Source organism: Loxodonta africana, chromosome 25 (assembly GCF_030014295.1).
Source record: "Loxodonta africana isolate mLoxAfr1 chromosome 25, mLoxAfr1.hap2, whole genome shotgun sequence".
Lineage (NCBI taxonomy): Eukaryota > Metazoa > Chordata > Mammalia > Proboscidea > Elephantidae > Loxodonta > Loxodonta africana.
This window is the reverse complement of record NC_087366.1, coordinates 18,563,682-18,583,348: the sequence shown is the minus strand read 5'-3', so window position 1 is coordinate 18,583,348 and position 19,667 is coordinate 18,563,682. Positions and strand designations below refer to the sequence as shown.

The 19,667-nt window shown below is 40.7% G+C and overlaps 1 protein-coding gene across 2 annotated transcripts in view; it reads left to right on the top strand.

Annotated features, from left to right (window-relative positions):
* The window catches only part of RGL1 (ral guanine nucleotide dissociation stimulator like 1), a 209,696-nt gene that overhangs the window by 59,942 nt on the left and 130,087 nt on the right, over positions 1-19,667 (top strand). For both annotated transcript variants that reach the window (XM_023549193.2, XM_010590951.3), the window contains exon 2: positions 573-683. In XM_023549193.2, the coding sequence (XP_023404961.1) occupies positions 573-683 (111 nt within the window). The remainder of the gene's footprint in view (positions 1-572; positions 684-19,667) is intronic.

Below are 19,667 nucleotides of genomic sequence, written 5' to 3'. Positions count from 1 at the left end.
TTTGACGGAAACAAAACTTTCCAACCCCACTAACTTCTTGGGTTCCAACACAATAAGGGGAGGGAAAAGACATTCAAAGCATTTCACTTCCCAAGGAGTGAGGGCTCTTGGCATTTTAAACACTTGTTTGTGCCTGCGGTTAAAATGCAGTTTACTCAAAAAACGGAGCCATTTATAAAAAGTACAAACTTTTTTGACAAATTATTTTTCCTGTCTTGGGGGGTGGGGTTAATCAAGACCAAACCACAGTTTCTTTATGAAAAAGAAAAATGAAAAAGAACCCACAAAAACAAAAAACTAAGATATGTGAACAAGTCCAGGAAAAATAAATGGAAAAGTCCTAGGATCCTGATACCACAGGAAGGGATTGTGGGCCAAGAAAATCTCAGCATTCCCTCTATTGCAGTGTGTCTTGTATTGCTCTGATTGTAATATTTATTTTGAACAACCCATCTTGGGCCCTGAGTGCTGTTGCAAGCAGCAAAGCAGCTGGGATAGATTGTGGTTAGCAAGAGGAAAAAACAACAACAACAACAACAACTTTTTCTTTCTCTTTATCCCATCCCTGGCAGAGCTCGATTCAGGACTGGGGTGAAGAGGTAGAGGAAGGAGCTGTTTACCATGTCACCCTCAAAAGAGTCCAGATTCAACAGGCTGCCAATAAAGGAGCGAGATGGCTAGGGGTGAGTAAAACTGGAGAGATACTTGTGAACTTTGGAGTTCCACTGTCTGTTTTCTGTGAATATCATTATTATTTAGCCAGGGCAGGGTTTTTTTTTTCCCCCCTTTTCCTTTTGGTCTTGAAAAGGAAACTGCCGATGACCAAGTGTTTGCACTAGCTTCTAAAGTTGTTCTTGTACTTGATGTTTTCCAAAGCATCTTCCCTACGTTTGTCAGTAATTCAGAACCTCTTAGAAGTATCTTGAGGTATCCGGGAAATAGATTGCAGTGGAGTGGCAGAAAGTGACACACAAAATAGCAGAGCCAGAGAGCAGCGCTCTGCTAGACAAGAGCCATAGCAGCTTTGCGCAGATAGTGCTCATTTCTCTCTCTGCTCTCCCCCCATTGATTCTGATAGCCCCTTTCCTACTCTTGTACCTCTGATGAGTACCCAGAATGCTCAGGGAACAGACCATACCAAATGGCTCACTTTGCGGGGTGGCAAATTTCGGGTGGTTACCTCCTTTCAGCGGCCTGGGAGGAGGCAAATGCATGTTTGCCCAGCTTCATGTGTAGAGTGCTGGGCTTTTGGAGAAGCACTGATTCTGAAAGCAAGACTCTTTTTCACTGAGACTGTAAGATATTGGGTGGGTCATGTGAGTTCTTAGTTATTGCCTAGCGAATCTTCAACACATCCCAAATAAAGGGTGTATGAGAAATGGAAGGTTCAGTGACAGGATCACTACCTGGGCAAACATCAGCATGTGGAAGAAGGAAGCAGTGCTTGTTATGGAGATAGAAGTGATCAGAGAGTGAGAGAGAGGTGACAGAAAGCTTTGAGAAGGAAAAGAATGTAGGCCGATGCCTTTACGTGGTAGACTTGGTGGAATAGAGGGGACGGGGCGTGTGGGTTCACCTGGCCTTGTTCAACCCACACTCAGACTTCACAGGTGATAGGCTTGAGAGCAATGAAGCTTATGCACTAGCATCCAATTTTTATTGGATTTGGCTTCAGAAAATTCAGAATGTTTTGAACAGCATTCAAAACATGAAGTGTGAAGGAGGAGGGGAAACAAAATTGCCCAGAGCCTCCTGTCAAGACGAGGGAACGTGTGACTTGTAAATCCCAGTGTGTAAGGCAGGGTGGCCGGCAGCCATTCCCTCTGCTGCAGGACTGCTGACACAGTCATTCATTGCTTCGGGCCTCTCCAGCTGCTTCAGCTCAGGGCTTTCCTGCTACTGTACTTTGGGTTGAGGTACCTACCACCCATTAGGGGCAGTAAACTGTTAGGGACATCTACAGCGGTGGCCCAGAAAGGTATGAACCTTTCCAGGGAAAACTAGAGGAGTTCACTTATCTAGTAGGTACCTTACCTAGAGTATGATGTTAAAACTAATCATGTGCATTACCAGCAGACTTGACAGGAAAAGCAGAGCTAGAATTCTAACAAGTCATCACTTTGCTTATGGTGGTTGTATATATGCATTTTATTTAAATGTGGTATTGATGTGGTTTGGCCACTCTGACTATTTCAGAATGATTCCCAAGTTCTGCCCCATTTCAGGTGCCTTTGAAAAGGTCGTTACATTTTCTGGTGCTGGGTTGTTCCTCTCTTTTAAGTTTTAGCCAAATACAATAGCACTGGATCATGGAAAAATGGAGGTGCTAATTCTGTAGGCCCCAAACACATTAACTATCATTTATTTAGAGGTACACAGTTATTTAGTAATTCTCACTGGGCGGGGGGTGGGGGGGGCAGTGGTAGTTCAGTGGTAGAATTCTCACCTTCCATGCGGGAGAATGGGTTTGATTCTTGGCCAATGCACCTCAAGTGCAGCTAACACCTGTATGTCAGTGGAGGTTTGTATGTTGCTATGATGCTCAACAGGTTTCAGCAGAGCTTCCAGACTAAGATGGACTAGGAAGAAGGGCCTGTCAACCAGATTTCAAAAATCAGCCTGTGAAAACCTATGAATCACAAAGGTCTGATCTGCAACCCGTCATGGGCATGGTGCAGGACCGGGCGGCATTTCTTTCCATTGTGTGTGGGGCTGCCATGCGTTGAGGAAGGGGAGCTGACTTGATGGCAGCTAACAACAACATTCTGTTCACTATACTTCCCTTCTTCCCTCCTCCCAGTGTTCTCAAATTTTAGATCTCACACATATGTGTAATCTTTTTTTTTTTTTCCTTGTGCTTTAGGTGAAATGTTAGAGCTCAAGTTAATTTCTCATACAAAAATTTATACACATATTGTTTTGTGACATTAGTTGCCAGTCTTGATGCAGAGTTCAGAATTGGTTCACCCCTGGACTTAGCAGTAGATCTGAAATATTGAGAGGGAAGGATAATGTAAAAAGATTGGTTCCAGTTAATATAGGAATCCGTTACCACTCCCTCTCACTTTCAGCAAAGTGTGATTTGCTGCTACCACTCCATTCGTCAAGAACAAGTTGGTAGGAACTCTCCAACTCTGATCCCACGTATTTTCCTGTCTTTGGTGTCCTGTTGAGAAGCTCTGTTTTAGTCCTTGGAAATTCCAGACTTTAATTAAATGACTCAACCAGTTGAGCCATAGCAATTACAAAACCTTTCTTTTTAGGACTGTGTGGTTTCCCCATATTTGTTTTCCTACATTCCAGGAACCCCTTCTTCAAAGTGATCAACTTTAGTTAAATAGAGATTGAGCTGAGGGGTAAAGATAATAATGTTACTGGAGTCTGACAACAACATTATGAAGACGGTAGTGTTATTATGGTTTATTTTTATCCAGCTGAGGAACTGATGCCCAGAGAGGTTAAATTGCTTGCTAAGGTCACGCACCTAGGAAGTGGTAGAGGCCAGATTTAAACCCATGTGGTTAGGTGCTTACTGTAAGGAACTGCGTGGAAACTTAAGGCTGTTTCCATAGTAGTGGCAGAGAACATTGGCTCAAAAGATGTTGCACCTGCTAGTCCAGGACTTGAGAGCTATGGCTTTTTTTTCTTCTTTATGTTTTGAGCTACACATTAAGATACTTGTTTTGAAGATGTGGATCTTATTGAGAAGTGTTTCATTTTTGATATGAGTATGGTGCACCAAAGATACGTATGAGCTTGTGTAGGGCATGAGGGTGAGCATGGCTCTTGTCATATGTCTGTAATGCCTGTTCAGAAAGCCTAAATGAGTGAATGAAATTTTTGTATTTTTTGGTATTCAGATCTTAGAGCTGATTAAGATTCAGTTTTGAGAAGGATAGCAAAATAATTACACATCCTCAGATATCAAGTATCATACAATCCAAAACACTTAGGTCATTCTTTTTTTTTATTTTCTTTGTTAAATTTTGTACTCAGTTGATCTTTTAAAGTAAGACCTTCTGTCTTTGTTTGAAAAATACGCAACCAAATATGGTCCAGGCCTGGTTTACTTATATGGATGTTTGCAGTCTTGTCCATGAGCAGTGAGGTTATGTTGGACAACTTTGAGAAACCAAATATTGTTGAAATGCTGACCCATTTTTTCCTTTACAATAACATCTTAGACGGAGATAATTATGCCCAGCTATAACCCTCAAAGAAAAACAACTCTGATTATGTCATAGAATCATAAAATCTCAGAATTGGAAGAGACATTAAAAAGTAATTTCACTCAACCATTCAATTAACTTGTAGAATGCCCAGTGATTTTTTGGAAGAGTGAGTGGTCAGAACTTGTTATTAGTCTTTCGTTTCAGCATTGTGGTTGTACATCCCCAGTGATATGTGGAAATGAGTTAAAGAAAATACCAGTATTCTCTGGAGCAGGAAATGTACTGTTTTAGGAAGAATACTCAAAGGGACAGTGAAAGAAGAATTCAACTTTTAGGGAAGGGGCTTTGGTGTCAAGAACTCATGTTATTGTCTTCAGAATATGATGGACTCAGGGAACAAAAAAATGTGTTAAGCCTAAGATAAGTTCAAAGTGGGGATATTTATTTCATAAGCTAGGAAAAAATTAGGAAGTTTGTGGGCAGTAGAATGGACAATGGATAGTCATGTGGCTTTTCTTAGTTCTACACTTCTGTGGTTATGTGGTCCGTGTGGTGGGACTCCAGCGCTCCCCTTCCCTACATCCAGTATTTATCACACACTGTCTCCCACAAAGTAGGTTCTTGCTAAATGTTTGTTGGGCTAAATTGAAATGCTTTATAGGTAAGATAAACAGGACAGGAGAAAGCAGAATATATTTAGAAATAAAAGGAACTGCAAATTTGTTATAGAACCTAGTGTTTAGGGCGAATTGTGGCCAGATATGGGCCGTGTGGGCACAGTGGTAAGATAGCCAGTGGTCACATCCGGGCTGAGAAATTGACTCTCACTTGGATGCATTATTTGGATTGACCGTACTTTGTGTTTTGGTGACTTTGGTATCCATATTGCCTTCAAATGGCATTCATTTCCTTGAGTTCTCAAGGAAGCTTCTCTGATCCCCCAAGCCTGGGGGAGGTGCCTCTCCTGTCCGAGAAGCATCCTGTATCTCCCTGTCATGCATTTACCTCACTCTGTCGTAATTGGCTATTGACTTGTTTGTGTCCCCCACTAGACTCTAAGCTTTGTGAAGTGAACAACCACGGCCATCTAGTTAGCAGAAACAAGATAAATTCTGTTTGTTGAATGAATGGACCAAGCTTTATCCCTCTTTAGGGAACTGAGATAGTCTTGGTAAATATGAATGTATGGTTGTTCTTCATAAAAAAAAAAAAAAATTGGCATAAAGATGTTGGCTTACAAAGAATAGGAGAAGGGGGTGGGTGTGAGAAAATTTAATTAGGTAATGATTATATTTGTCTTACATCTTTTCTGGAACAAAGCAGGGCACAAACAAAGGTAGTGATTATTCAGTTTAACAACAACAACAACAAAAAACCACTGTAGTGAATTAACTATTGAATTCCCCAGTGCTTTTTAAAAACCAAGAGGTTCAGTCATACTTATCTTATTGCTGAGCATGGAAGGAAGAAAGACAATGTATGAGTTAAAAAGTATTGGCGAGCATTGTTATTAGGTGTGGTTGGAAAGTTCTGGAGCGGGATTTTGAAATTGTAAGGCAATAAGCCCCGGAGGAGCCTTTAGTTTATAGTTGGTCATCCTTGTTTTCATCTAGGAAAACAGGCCCTTGGGTTGTATTATTTGTGTCCTTTAGAATGTTTAATTTAGGCTTTCGAAAAATAAATTTCAAAATTTAGCAACCATCTGTAAATGAACCAAACTGATAGTTTTTGTTTTAACCTTGAAACATGTTTCTAAAATAATATGGTAGCCTGCCCCAATCAAGAAAATATAGCAAAGATGAATTCCCTGAGATATCGTTATCACATTGAGGCCTTTCACTGCTTTCAAAATGGGATCTGTGTAAGGAAATTTAGCATGTAATCAAAAACATCCATTTCAGTTCAGCAACCCAGGGAACACCCAGTTGAGTTCAAAATACATGACTACCCCCAGCAAATGCATAACAGCATAAGTGGCACATTTACTCTTTATACTTAAAGTATGCATTCTGTTAAATCAATGTTATGAACATATTTTGTTCTTATTTCTGTGAGTGTATAAAGAAACAGCCTCTTGTCCTTTTAAATTTAGAAAGAAAAGGAGAGAAATAAGGTAAATACTTTCCACTTTGGTGCTTGGCCGAAATTTTTCAGTGCTGTACCCGCTTATTTTAGTTTCCATGACATGTATATCCCTTTGAGCTTCCCCCTTCTAAATACAGGCAGCCCCCAGATTACGAACGAGTTCTGTTCCTAAGCCTGTCTTTAAGTCTAATTTGTACGTTGGAACAGTTAGGCATGGTTTGTACCTAAGGTCAGTTAGTCAAATGGTTGTCTTAGGATGTAGTATATAGTGTACCTTTCTATGCATAAAAAATATTAAAGAAACACTCTCAGATACACTAAAACATCTTTAACATAAGAATACAGTAATAATAATAATAATAATGTTTTGACTTGTGGGGCAAAGTAGTGCCTGTTTGTTATTACGAGCTATTATATGTACCTCAGGTTTTTAATATAATAGGCTTTCCAGGGGTTCGTTCCTAACTATGAGTTGTACGTAAGTTGGACATTCATAACCTGGGGGGACAGCATGTAATCTAAATCTTATAGTGACTGTTGTACACAAATTATATTAAAATATAAAAAAAGACACCTGATAAGTAAAATAACTGTTTTAATTTCTACCATGATATCAGTTTTTTCACAGAAAAAACTAATTTCTATAAACAGAGTAAGAAAAATATAGGTTAAACGGGGAAGGTAATACATGTTGCCTCACTCCCTCAGAGAAGCTCAGCTAGCTCGGTGTCTGGGTTGCTGGTGGGTGTGGCAGTTTCCACAGAGTTGGCCTGGAGTTCTCTAAAGCCTTTGGCAGTTCCTGGGTTGTTTGCTAGTAAACACATCCACCATGAACTCCGGAACTACTGTCCCATGCCTTTGTATGATTCTGTCCTATTCATATGAGTCTGCTAACCTTGCCTTCATAGTTTACTCATCAGAAGCCCACTGTGTACTAGATGCAGTGTGAAGTTGTGGGAATACAAAGTAAAATAAAACACTCCTTTTTCTTAGTAGACTTATAGGTAAGTGGGGGAGACGGAAAATTAAGCTACTAATTATAGTATATTGTGGTAAGTGTGTGATCAGTGCTATGTGGGAGAGCTACGCTGAGTGTTAGGGGGCCCGGACAAGAGGCTTCTAAATCCGATGGAGCAGGGGGTGGGAGGTCCCAGAAGGCTTCACAGAAGAGACGGCCCTTTAGCGGAGAGCAGAAGGGTGAACAGGAGCTATAATATGAGAGTGTATGGGGTGCTGGTGCTGGGCCACTGCAGTTAAGGGGCACAGCATGTGGGAAGGCATGGAGGCCTGAGACCACTGTGTGAGGCTTAGCATAGGGAGAGGGAAGAGAGCTTGCTGGAAAAGTGGCAGGAAAGGAGATTAGAGGGAAAGACCTGACCATGTCGTGAAGAACCTGGTGTGCTAAGCTGTGGAATTTACTTTGTCCTGGATGCTGCAGTTAGTCATTGAAGGGTTTTGAGCAGTGTGGCATGATCAGATTTGCATGTTAGAAGGATGACTGGCAACAGAGAGGCAGGCACATTGGAAGGGTGTGAGCTTGGACCTTAGAGACCAGGGAGGAGGCTAACATGATAATGAGGACCTAAACTGAGGCTCGGACGGCAGAACGAAGACGGTGGGCGGGAGCGAGTGTAGGTGTGTATGAGGATGGTGGACATCGAGGGTGAGAAGGCGAGTCCTGGTGGGAATGGATCTTAAAAAAATACCCTTATTTCAAAGAGTAGGTCTGCAAAGGCCTTCTGGCTTTCAGGGGTCAGCATTGTCCCCTTCTCATTGGGTGAAATGTGCTTGAGACTTGAAGCCAGGCTTTCTCCCTGTGTACGCTAGCAGATGTCTGCTTTCCCTTCAGAAGGCCCTGCACAATACATAGACCGGGTGTGCCTGATGTCATGCCCAGAGTCAGACTCTCAGTCTAGCCTTGTCATGAGCAAGGAAGAAAGCACTGCTTGACTTGATGAGATTCCAGAGAACTTTGCAAAGCTGATAGTTTCTTTTTTTAAAAGTCATCTCTTTCCCTGGAAACTAAACAAATTAAATCCGTAGGCCATGGAAAGAGAGTAAATATGGAACCCACAGAACTATGATTACAGAGTTGTGTTTTAGACAACAGCACTTAAACTTATAATTGTGTTGTCAGAGACACGAGAAATTTTATGGTTAGGTGTCCTGGACTTTTTCTCCCTCCCTACTCAGTGTCTTTAAACCCTTTTTGACATTATTTATCCTGGTTGCTTGCATTACTGCTCTTGGAGGCTTACTCTGATTGCTAAGTCTACTCCTTGCTTACAGGAAAAATTTCAATAAGATTTAATTCTTCCCTAGTTTACCACTACCACAATCTCAACCTCTCTCCCTCTCTCTTACACACACATACATACACAGTCTAAATATTAAAATGTTTTTTTCACACTTTATTTTTTAGGATTTGGTCACTTTTATAATACCACTCAATGCCCTCTTTTATTTAATTGATCGGAGTCTGACTTTGGCACCTCTGCTTTGATTTCTATTAATGATGTCATTATTGTGATTGTAGGATTAACTTTGCTCTGTTTAAAAACTGTCTTCAGTTTCAAAAAGAATAAAAATAAAGGAAATAAATAATAAAGCTAAAACAGGCTTACAGCATCAAATAAGAGATACTGCCTTACAGGCAGCTCAGCCTTATTCAGGGAGAGAGAATTATTCTGTTTACCACTGAGCCTTTTAGGGTTAACATTGTAGAAATACATGTACTTTTTTACTAATGTGCTACGCATTGTGTTCCAGAGATTTGGGTCTCAGCCCAGCTTGGCTCCTTGAAACTGTCTTCTCCTTAATTTTATGCAGCCTGTGACCTCTGAGAGAAAATGTAGTCGTTGGGGGTGGGGTGGGGAGGGATGTTGCTGGTATTTTTATGTATATTTTTTAATCTTCATAGACTCATTACCCTACATTTTCTAGCACTTAATTGTTTGTGCCATCTGTGGCCCATCATTTGAATTTGTTTCTACACATTCAGTCTTACCCGGTGTAAATTCTCACAGAAGTTTTCTGTTTGTTTGCTCTGTTCTGTGAAGAATTGAACAATTCAACTGTTTGCTTTTGTTTCCTGCTGATTTAAATATCCATTTTCATCTTTTATAAAAATAAAGGCTGAGTTCTTCCAGCTTCACAATTGTAAAGAAAGTTTTGGGGCCAAAAACAAACCTTTTCTATGAAAAGTGGGATATCTTTGGTCAGTTATATCAATGGGCTTATGTTGATAACCTCTTTGTAATCCTTTTGCTAGTAACTCTTTCCTATTTAGGTCCCATTCTCAAACCTGTAACTTCTGTCAGTGCTAGTTATAGAGCTAGAATCTGTGGACAATTTTTTTATCTAAAAGAAGAATGTTATAGATATATGGCACATACGTAGGGATGAGTTACTAGCAAGAAGGTTACGTGTGTATATAAAAAGCCAAACCTGCTGTTGAGCCGTTTCCAACTCATATGGACCCTGTAGGACAGAGTAGAACTGCCCCATAGGGTTTCCAAGGCTGTAAATCTTTACGAAAGCAGACTACCATATCTTTCTTCCCCAGAGTAGTAGGTTCTGGTGGGATCGAACCACTGACCTTTTGGTCAGCAGCCAAGCGCTTTAACCACTATGCCACCAGGGCTTCCACATATACATATACGTATACGTATACATATACATATATATGGAAACCCTTGTGGCGTAGTGGTTAAGAGCTGCAGCTGCTAACCCAAAGGTCGGCAGTTCAAATCTACCAGGTGCTCCATGGAAACCGTATGGGGCAGCTCTACTCTGTCCTATAGGGTTGCTAAGAGTCAGAATCGACTTGACCGCAGTGGGTTTGGTTTTTTATATGTATTTACAGATAGGCTTAAAATGGATGGGACATTAGCTAAAAATCATAGTCATGATTTTCCAATTAAATCAGATACTGATACTCCTAAATAGAAAATTAGGAGACCAGGAGCATTTGCTTTGATTAGTTTGTGAAGCAGTGGGAAAAGACTTGCCATTTTCTGACCAAAGGTTGACCACTCCCAATGACATAGCACAATGAATATATCCATTTAAAAAATGGCTTAACTAAGTATTAACAGGGCCCAGAGCCATCAAGGCCTGGCTAGGGAATCAGCACATGGTTCTTCTTCTTCATTTGGGGCCTTCTTAGGAGCTGGTACCTCCTGGTTGCTCTTCCTTTTTTGAGGATACTTCCAGCAGGAACCCTGGTTTATAGATTCTAGAGCACTGATTAAAAGTATATGCTTTGGAGCCAGACAGACCTGAGTTCAAAACCCACATCTGCCCCACGTGAGCTTTGTGGGCTTGAGCAGTGAAGTTATTTAATCTCTCCAGGCCTGAGTTGGGAAGGAGCCCTTGTGGTGCAGAGTTAAGTGCTCAGCTGCTAACGGAAAGATCTGATGTTTGAACTCACCAGCTGTTTCACAGAAGAAATATGTGGCAGTTTGCTTCCGGAAAGATTTATAGCCTTGGAAACCCTATGGGGCAGTTCTGCTCTATCCTGTAGGGTCACTCACTATGAGTCAGGATCAACTTGACAGCAATGGGTGATGGGTAAGCCTGAGTTTCCTCACCTGTAAAGTGAGGGCAATAGCAGTACCTTCCTGACAGAATCGTTTCGAGGAGTACATGTGTTTACATGTCAGGTGCTTTGCACAGTGCCTCGGATGTGGTATGTGGCCACTCACTGATCGGGGCCAGGGGAGCTCTCATGAGCACCCCTGTTGCCAGAGTCCTCTTTGGAACTCTGCCGTGGGACCTTGCGGAGCGTAGGTGGCATTCTTACATGTGTTCCCTGAAGCTTGGGGTTGTATTCAAACCAGATTGTTTGATTAAGAAACAGTATCAGCCAGATATTAAGGTATTTTCCAAGCATCAGTGTCTCTTTTTTTCACATCTGGGAGGAAGGACCATGGCAGAATTTAGCAATTCTTTTTTTTTTTTTTATCTATTAGAAGGGGGCCCTAGTGGTACAGTGGTTAAGAGCTCAGCTGTTAACCAAAAGGTCGGCAGTTTGAATCTACTAGCCACTTCTTAGAAACCCTATGGGGCAGTTCTACTCTGTTCCATAGGGTCGCTATGAGTCAGAATTGACTTAACAGCAATGGGTCTATTAGAAGTAACGTCTGTTGTTGTGTTTTCTCTGCCTGGCTGCCTGTACAGTGAAAGAATGAATTGTTGATTAGGCTCCCGTGTTCTGCATTTCAAACTCTATCAGTTTTCTTTACAGTTAATTTGTTGATGCTCTTATTTTTGTAGTTTAAAAAAAACACATGAATTTACTACTTAACAATGGGCCATGTTCTGTATTCTGCATTTGCTATTTCTGATTGAAAAATGGGTAGGTGGGAAACCATTTTTCTAAAACTGCTTAGTAAGCATTCTGCTAATCATTCTTGTTATCGCTGGGTGCTGTCGAGTTGATTCTGACTTACGTGACCTTATGTGACAGTAGAATTGCCCCATAGGCTGTAATCTTTACAGGAACAGATCGCCAGGTTTTTCTCCTGAGAGCCTCCAGATGGGTTCAAACTACCAGCCTTTCGATGAGGAGCCAAGGGCTTCAGTGTTGTGCTGCAGGGCTCCTGAGTCGTTCTTAGCCGGGCATAGTTTAGGTTGTCAGTGAACTGTGCCTTCCCCAGAAATTCCAAGTCCTGAACTAATCTAAGTAGGAAATGAAACATACTGAGTAACTAATGCAATAAATGAGCCCCAAACCAGGAATGAGCTGAACTCCTTCTTGGGTGTGACTTTTACAAAATCACGTGAACTTTCTGAACTTCAGTTTCCTTGTCTCTGAAATAAGGATAATACTTGTTTTTCCTACAGCCTACCACTTTTGTGAGGATGAAATGAGTTAATGTATATAAAAGTACTGTTTAATATGCAAATTGTTACACGCATGGAAGGGATATTATGATTGTTACTGTCGTTGTCATTTTTATTTAACCATTTAACCATTCTCTCTCTTACCTAAGTGCTTGATGGGTATATGGTTCTGTTCCCTAGTCCTGCCTCTCCTCCCTCGTTGCAGAGGGAATCTTTTCTGTATTCTTTTCCCCCCACTTGTTGATTACACAGTGAAGCCTTCAGGTTCACCAAGCGGTAGTTTCCTCTGCCACCGCCATTGTTACTGCTGATGTTCCAAGTGCATTGAGAATGCAAACACCAAGGCTTCTCTCTATATTGATTCTCGCTTTCTTTTTCGTGCTCTTAATTTGCACCAGAATCCCCTGAGTTTCAGAAAAAGGTGGTAAAGTTAATACACCAAGGAATGAAAAGTGCTCCCAGCAGCCTTTCAGAGCTGCTGGAAAACGAGCACTTGGTTTGAGGCTAAATCCTGATGTGGGACTTGAACTCATGACCTAATGCCAGAGGCAGGAATGTTACCACCCGACCCATACTGACCTCATAAGATGTAGGCATTTAAAATACTTCCTTTGAGTAGTCCTGTTGTTGCCTTCTGTGTTCTGTTCTCTTTTCCTGCCTGTTCCTGCAATGTTTCTGGCCTCCCTGCCAGGGGCACAGTTTTAGTTTTAAGAGCTGTTTTTCTCACTGTCTTTCCATTTGCTTACTACAGCTGTTTCCTTCTTGCGTTCCATTTCTCTTGTGTGAGTTTTTTTTTTTTTTTTTTTCTGGTTCCTGTTCCTTCCTGCCCTCCTCCTGGGTTAAAAATATCTCTAGGGGCTCTGGCTGCGCAGCCACAAATCTGGTCCACTCTGAGCATCTAAAGACCCTTTTCTGCTTTTCCAGATACTCGAACCTCAACATCCATTCCCTGTTATTTGTACCTTTCTCAGCTGGCTTACAGGACTAACTGATCCTTGTACTCAGAGCTGAAACTTAAATCCTTCGTACAAAGATGTTTAGTAAGTGATGCGCTCGTGTTGTGTTACTGACGAACCCTGGATTTTCTCTGCGTCTGCTGCCTCTATGTGTGCTGCTAAAGGAGAAGGGACTGGAGCACATTGACTCAAGGCATGTGCTTAATATGTGCAATGCCATGCTGGACTGCTAACTGAAAGGTCGGAGGTTTGAATCTACCTGGTAGCACCTCAGGAGAAAGGTCTGGCAATCTACTTCTGAAAAATCAGCCCCTGAAAACTTGTTCTACCCTCACACACATGGGGTCGCCATGAGTCGGAATCGATATGAGTTGGAATTGACTCCGTGGCAACTAGTTATGTGCAAAGCAATGATACTGTGATCAGATAAGCCCCCAGGAACCAGCTTTCAGACAATATGCTGCTGAGGGTATCCCAGAAGAACCTGTTGCTGCTTTGCTCCCACAACAGAAGCGTTTCTTAGGGAGCTAAGGTGAATTAAAATGTTTCTTCGTGAACATTTTTTGGTTAGAGTTTGTCGTAGTCTTCTAGTGCTGCTGTAACAGAAATACCACAGGTGGATGGCTTTAACAAAGAGAAATTTTTTTTTTATAGTATAGTAGGCTAGAAGTCCAAATTCAGGGTGTTAGCTCCAGGGGAAGGCTTTCTCTCTCTGTCGGCTCTGGAGGAAGGTCCTTCTCGTCAGTCTTCTCCTGGACTAGGAGCTTCTCTGCGCAGGAACCTCGGGTCCAAGGGACGGCTGCTCCCGGTGCTTCTTTCTTGCTGGTGTGAGGTCCCCGACTCTCTGCTTGCTTCCCTTTCCTTTAATCTCTTGTAAGATAAAAGGTGGTGCAGGCTACACCCCAGGGAAACTCCCTTTACATTGGATCCAAGATGTGACCTTAGTAAGGGTGTCACAATCCCACCCTAATCCTCCTTAACATAAAAATTACAATCACAGAATGGAGGACAACCACACAATACTGGGAATCATGGCCCAGCCAAATTGATACACACATTTTTGAGGGTACATAATTCAATCATGACAGAGTTGAAGGATTAGAGTATTCTTTACAAAAATGACTTTTTATCCAATGTTGACCGAGACAATCCATAAATGAGTGTCTGCAAGTGAGATTAAAAAAAAAAAAAAGCCAAAAAACCAAACCTACCGCCATCGAGTCGATTCTGACGCATAATGATCGTATAGGACAGAGTAGGACTGCCCCATAGAGTTTCCAAGGAGCACCTAGTAGATTTGAACTGCTGACTTGTTGGTTAGCAGCCATAGCTCTTAACCACTGTGCCACCAGGGTTTCCAGTGAGATAAAGACTTGTAAAATTTTAGATGCCGGGGCTGAAAAGCGCTGATGATAGTAGCTCTGATTTCAGCCCCTGGCCCTAACCTGAACTCCCTGTTTTGCTAAGAGTTATAGCAACAGGGTTGATGATGGTCTTCTCTGTGGCAGAAGAAGGTTTGAAAACTTTCCTTCCATCTGTCTCCCCAGCTTCCAGTGAAGTCATGTCTTCATGAAAAGAACTGGCCCTCCTCTTAGTTGAGAATCCAAAGTTGTAGATTTTATTATCCATTTCACTGTGTTTATATGCAGCTCTGTCACTCCTTTGTGTTGCTGCTTATGCCGTTGTATTTGTGCAGTGCTTTTCTGTTCACTGATGGTCTGGTGAACTCCTACTTAGCTTTCAAGTCCCAGCTCAAATGTCATCTTTACTCTTCTATTTTTTCTGACCCCTATTTTGTGTTAATTACCCTTTTATCTGGGTTTCCTAAGCACTTTACCAAGGCTCTGTTGCAACACGTAATCACATGATATCCTAGCTTTTTTTTTTTTTTTTTTTTCTCTTTGCCTACTTGTTTCAGTGTCTCAGTGTGGAGAGTATTTAATTAATCTTTTATTCCCATCACCCTGGACAGTGTCCGAGACATAGATGGTCCTCAGTAAGCATCTTATAAATTGTTTGACCTTTTCACTATTACAAAAGATGAGTCACATAAATTATGTAATATTGTGTGTATACTTTCCAGTTTTCATTAATAACACTCACCTTCCTTTGCTCTCTTACCCTCTGAAAGCTTTTCTCTACTCTGTGGTTTTAAAGTTATAACCCTTAAATTTCAACTTCAGGCAAAATGTAAAACCTATGCTGGAGGTTTTCAGAATTTTAGCTTTTGTTGGGTGCTTTCATTCAGATTGCACCAGTGTGATTGACTTTGTCAAAGTCAAGTTTTCTGACTGCTTTTCACTCTTACTGTCTTTTGTCAGAGCGTGTTTTTCTTACCTTTTTATTTTGTATGGGAATTCAGTAGCATATGCCTTTACTTTGGAAAAGAAGGAAGAAGCCTTTTTAAAAAACAATGTTGTTCTTAGAGTAATGCAGCAACATTAACGCCTTTTTTTTTTTTTTTTAAAGAAAACTAATCCCCCGTAATCTTACCACCCACTGTAACACAGCTCTTTTCACTTTGCTTACTACATTCTAACCCTTGTTCACAGGCACATATTTTAACATAGTTGCAATCATGCTATTCAGTTTTGTAATCAGAAAGAAATATTTTTTCAGAACAGATTGTCTAAAGGTTTCTTTCTAGTTTGAATCTTTTGTGACACTTGCTGTTTCTGATGTTACAGACAAAAGAATGCATTTGGACTTTGTGTTCCAGGAGTTTCGAGGTGATAATGTTTCCGATTGGTTAACAAGCCTCACTTCTGTTCATTTACCTTGTGAAATCTCCCATCGTTTATCAAGGCCATGGGGCCTGCACAAGGAGCCTGATTGTACAGTAGGAGATGAGGGCGTATGAGCTGACATGCCATGGAATTCAGAAGAGGTGATGGTGCCCCTCCTTCCACTTCTGGAAACTGTTGTGGGTCTGGGTGCTCTGGGGGATGTGTGACCAGAACTCTTCAGGACTACACTATCCAGAATGGTCACCACTGGCCACATGTATCTATTGAGAACTTGAAATGTGGCCAGTCTGAATCGAGGTGGTGTGCTATAAATATAAAATACACACCAGATTTCAAAAACTTAGCATAGAAAAAAAAGTAAAATATCTTGTTAATTCTTTTATATTGATTACATGTTGAAATGGTAATATTTTGGATATAATGGGTTATATACATATATTGTTAAAGTTAATTTCACTCATTTCTCTTTACTTTTTTTTTTAATACTGTGATTTTGGAAAAAAATTACATAGCAAGTTAGGTTCTTGTCGAGCAATTTCTATACATATTTTTCAGTGACATTGGTTACACTTTCCACAGTGTGTCAGCATTCTCAATATTTCCATTCTGGTTGTTCCGTTTCCATTAATCTAGGTTCCTTGTCCCCCCTTACTTTCTCATCTTTCGTCTATGGTAAATGCTCACCATTTGGTCTCATTTAGATGATTGTTTAGAGGAGCACAGCTCTTACGGGTGATATTGTTTATTTTATGAACCACTCTGTCTTTTGGCTGATAAATGACCTCTGGGAGTGGTTTGAGTTCCAAGTTTAAAGGGTATCCCTGGGCAATAGTCTCGGGGGTTCCTCTAGTCTCTAATGGTCCAATCAGTCTGGTCTTTTTATGAACTTGACTTTTGTTTTATATTTTTCCCCCATTTTTACTTTTTTTAAATGTAGTTACTAGCAAATTTAAAATTATATATGTGCCTCACATTATATTTCTATGGGATAGTTTTGGTCCAGGGTCTTGGTTTTCAAACTGTAGGTTGTGGTCCGTTAGTGGGTTCTGAGATCAATTTAATAGGTCAAAAGTCAGTATTTAAAAAATGGAACAGAATAGAATAAAAAACACTAGATTGCACTGCAAGGCATTATTGTGAAACTTTTTGTTTTAAATGTGTGTGTACTGAGTCACATGCAAAATGTGTTTTTTTCTTTTTAGTATGAATCATGGTTAAATAATCTGAAAGTCACTGTTTTCGGGTAGTCCAGCTTAATCTAAAGCATACCAGGAGGCCTAGTCACTCTGTAAGAAGGAAGCTTGGTTCTAGCAACACCATACAGGTTTTAGATCTGGTTGGTGAAAGCTCTTCCAGAAATCATCAACTAAAGCAGACCCTGCATGAAAGTAAACCTGAGCACTGGGGCTAATCCTAGGCGCTCGGGTGACTCTCAGTGAAGGATGAACGAGATGGCCATAGTTCCGTCCACTGAGGTCCAGACCCATGTGCTCAGAACTAAAGTATCCCTTAAGCCCAGGAGTGATTTTTGTCTGATTAAATCATTCCTCCTTGAAGACTTTTTCAAAATTGTCTCATGGGTGGTGATACTTTCTAAGAACCAGGATGGTTTCTTAATGACCCTGGAGCCGAGCAGGATTGAACAAGGGTTCGTTCCCTGTGGCCCTTGGATCCTCCCCTGCAACGTCCTGTCAGAATTCGAAGAGGCTGTATTCTGATCTGGTATCATCTTGGTTCTCTCCCTCCTGACAGAAAACGTATCCTTACAGTACACAAGATGTAGGAGCGGTCACCAGGGATATGCCTTTGGCTGGGTTCGAAGTACAGGACACTTAAACCACAGAGAGAGGGGGAGAAAGGCTCCGAAGATGAAGTTTATGGGGTTGCATGGGCCTTGTATATATTCTGACAGTTGTAAAAATTCTTTTGGGCTGACCCATTTTTTCTTTCTTAATTAAAAAAAAAAAAAAAAAATTTGGCAGGCAAGAGTAAGAAATGCGAAACATGTGACTAATGCCTCAGCTTTTTCTCCTAGAATCAGATTCTCCAAAATTATACCTTAGACATGCTTGATGTTTTAAAAACAGTTGCCCACAAAAGCCACCTAACATTTGTCTCTGAAGCTTGTAGACTTAGATGACATCCATTTTCAGGAAAGAGTCCAAAAGCACAGCATTTAGAAATTATTGAACCAAAATCTTCTTTGGAGATTTTGCCCTGGTGAATTAGATTACCCCAGGAACGGGTAGAGGGCCAGGCAGCCTTTCACCTCTACTGCACTTGAGTATTTCCAGTCCTGTTGGTAGTCACCCAGGATTTTTGAGGGATTTAGACTAAATGATCTTTGTAGATGAAAAGTGCTTTTTCCAAAGACAGGCTGAATTCGCAATCAGGAGCTGTGTTTATGTTGACCTCCTGTTATTCTACACTTACCACAAACAGTTCATTCGTTCACTCACTTAGTCATTCAAATTTGAGCACCTACTATGTTCCAAGCCCCATCCACAGGTGATCATGGGGATGGTGCAGGACTGGACAGCATTTTGTTTCCATGTGCATGGGGCTGACTCAACAACAGCTATTATTGTTGGCCTAATTATTATTCTTGGACTTTGTAGGAAAATTACAGAATTTTAGAGTACTTATCACAGTGGATTCGAGTTTAGTTCCAGTCTCCCTTCTGGTGTAATTTCTTGTGTTTCACCTTCACACTCTCCAAATTTCAGCCTCACTAGGCTACTTTCCTATCTCCAGGTATTTTCTCCCACTCTTGCCTTTTTCTAGAATGCCCTCCTTTTCCTGCATTTCCTTCTTTTTAAATCTCACTCTCATCACTCATTCTAGCTCACATGCTACTTCTTCCATAAATCTTGTCCTGTTTCCCAAAGGTGGTATATTATCCTTCTTTGACCTCCTAGGCACTTTATACTTGTCTTGTGACATCACATAGAATCTTATATTTAGGATCAACTGTATGAAACTGACATTTTTATACATTGACAATGGTCAAATATTGGCAATTTCAGACAGTTCTATCTAATATTAGGGATATTCATGTATAGAACTTACCTTAGGTTTCTTGGCAAATGTATTACAGTGATGGCTTATGTTCAGGTAAGATTCTTTGGTCTTTTTTGTTATTAAATATGAATTGTTACTAAACTAAGTCTCATTAGACCTGTACTAGGAGGGTTGTTTTAAAATAATTTCAATATAGTAATTTTTTAATTTAATTTTGTTAGTCTTAGCTATTTTTTTTCCAGTTCTTTTCAAAACCTTTAAAAATCCTGATTCAGCAAGCCTATATATTAGATATCACTTTCAGTCCAGTTTAATAAGGTTCTATGTAATTATCTTATCTACTTCGTTTGTTAAAATGACTTACTAGACACGGCCAAAGCTCTGTGTTATATTGCTAGAGACAGCCTCCACTCCCAGCAATACTCACTAGTTAATATTCTTTGACCATTTAGTATTCTTTGACTATCTGAGTTGGGGGTCCTGGTGGTGAGTGGTTAAGCGTTTGGCTACTAACCAAAGGCTGGCAGTTTGAATCCACCAGCTGTTCCTTGGAAACCCTACAGGATAGTTCTACTCTGTCCTATTGAGTCTCTATGAGTTAGAATCTACTTGACAGCAGTGGGTTTGGTTTTGGGGTCTTATTTGCGTTGAATACAAATCTAGCCCCAACTCTACAGTTATTAAACTCATAAAGCTGTATTATATTTAAAAAGATCTAAGGAAAGAGTTGGTGGAATGGTTTTTGAGGCCTGTGAACATCATGACTGTAGCATCCTCTGTTACTTGTTTAGGGTTAGAACAGAATGGAAAGTTAGTTTGATATAATTTTTTTCCTCAGT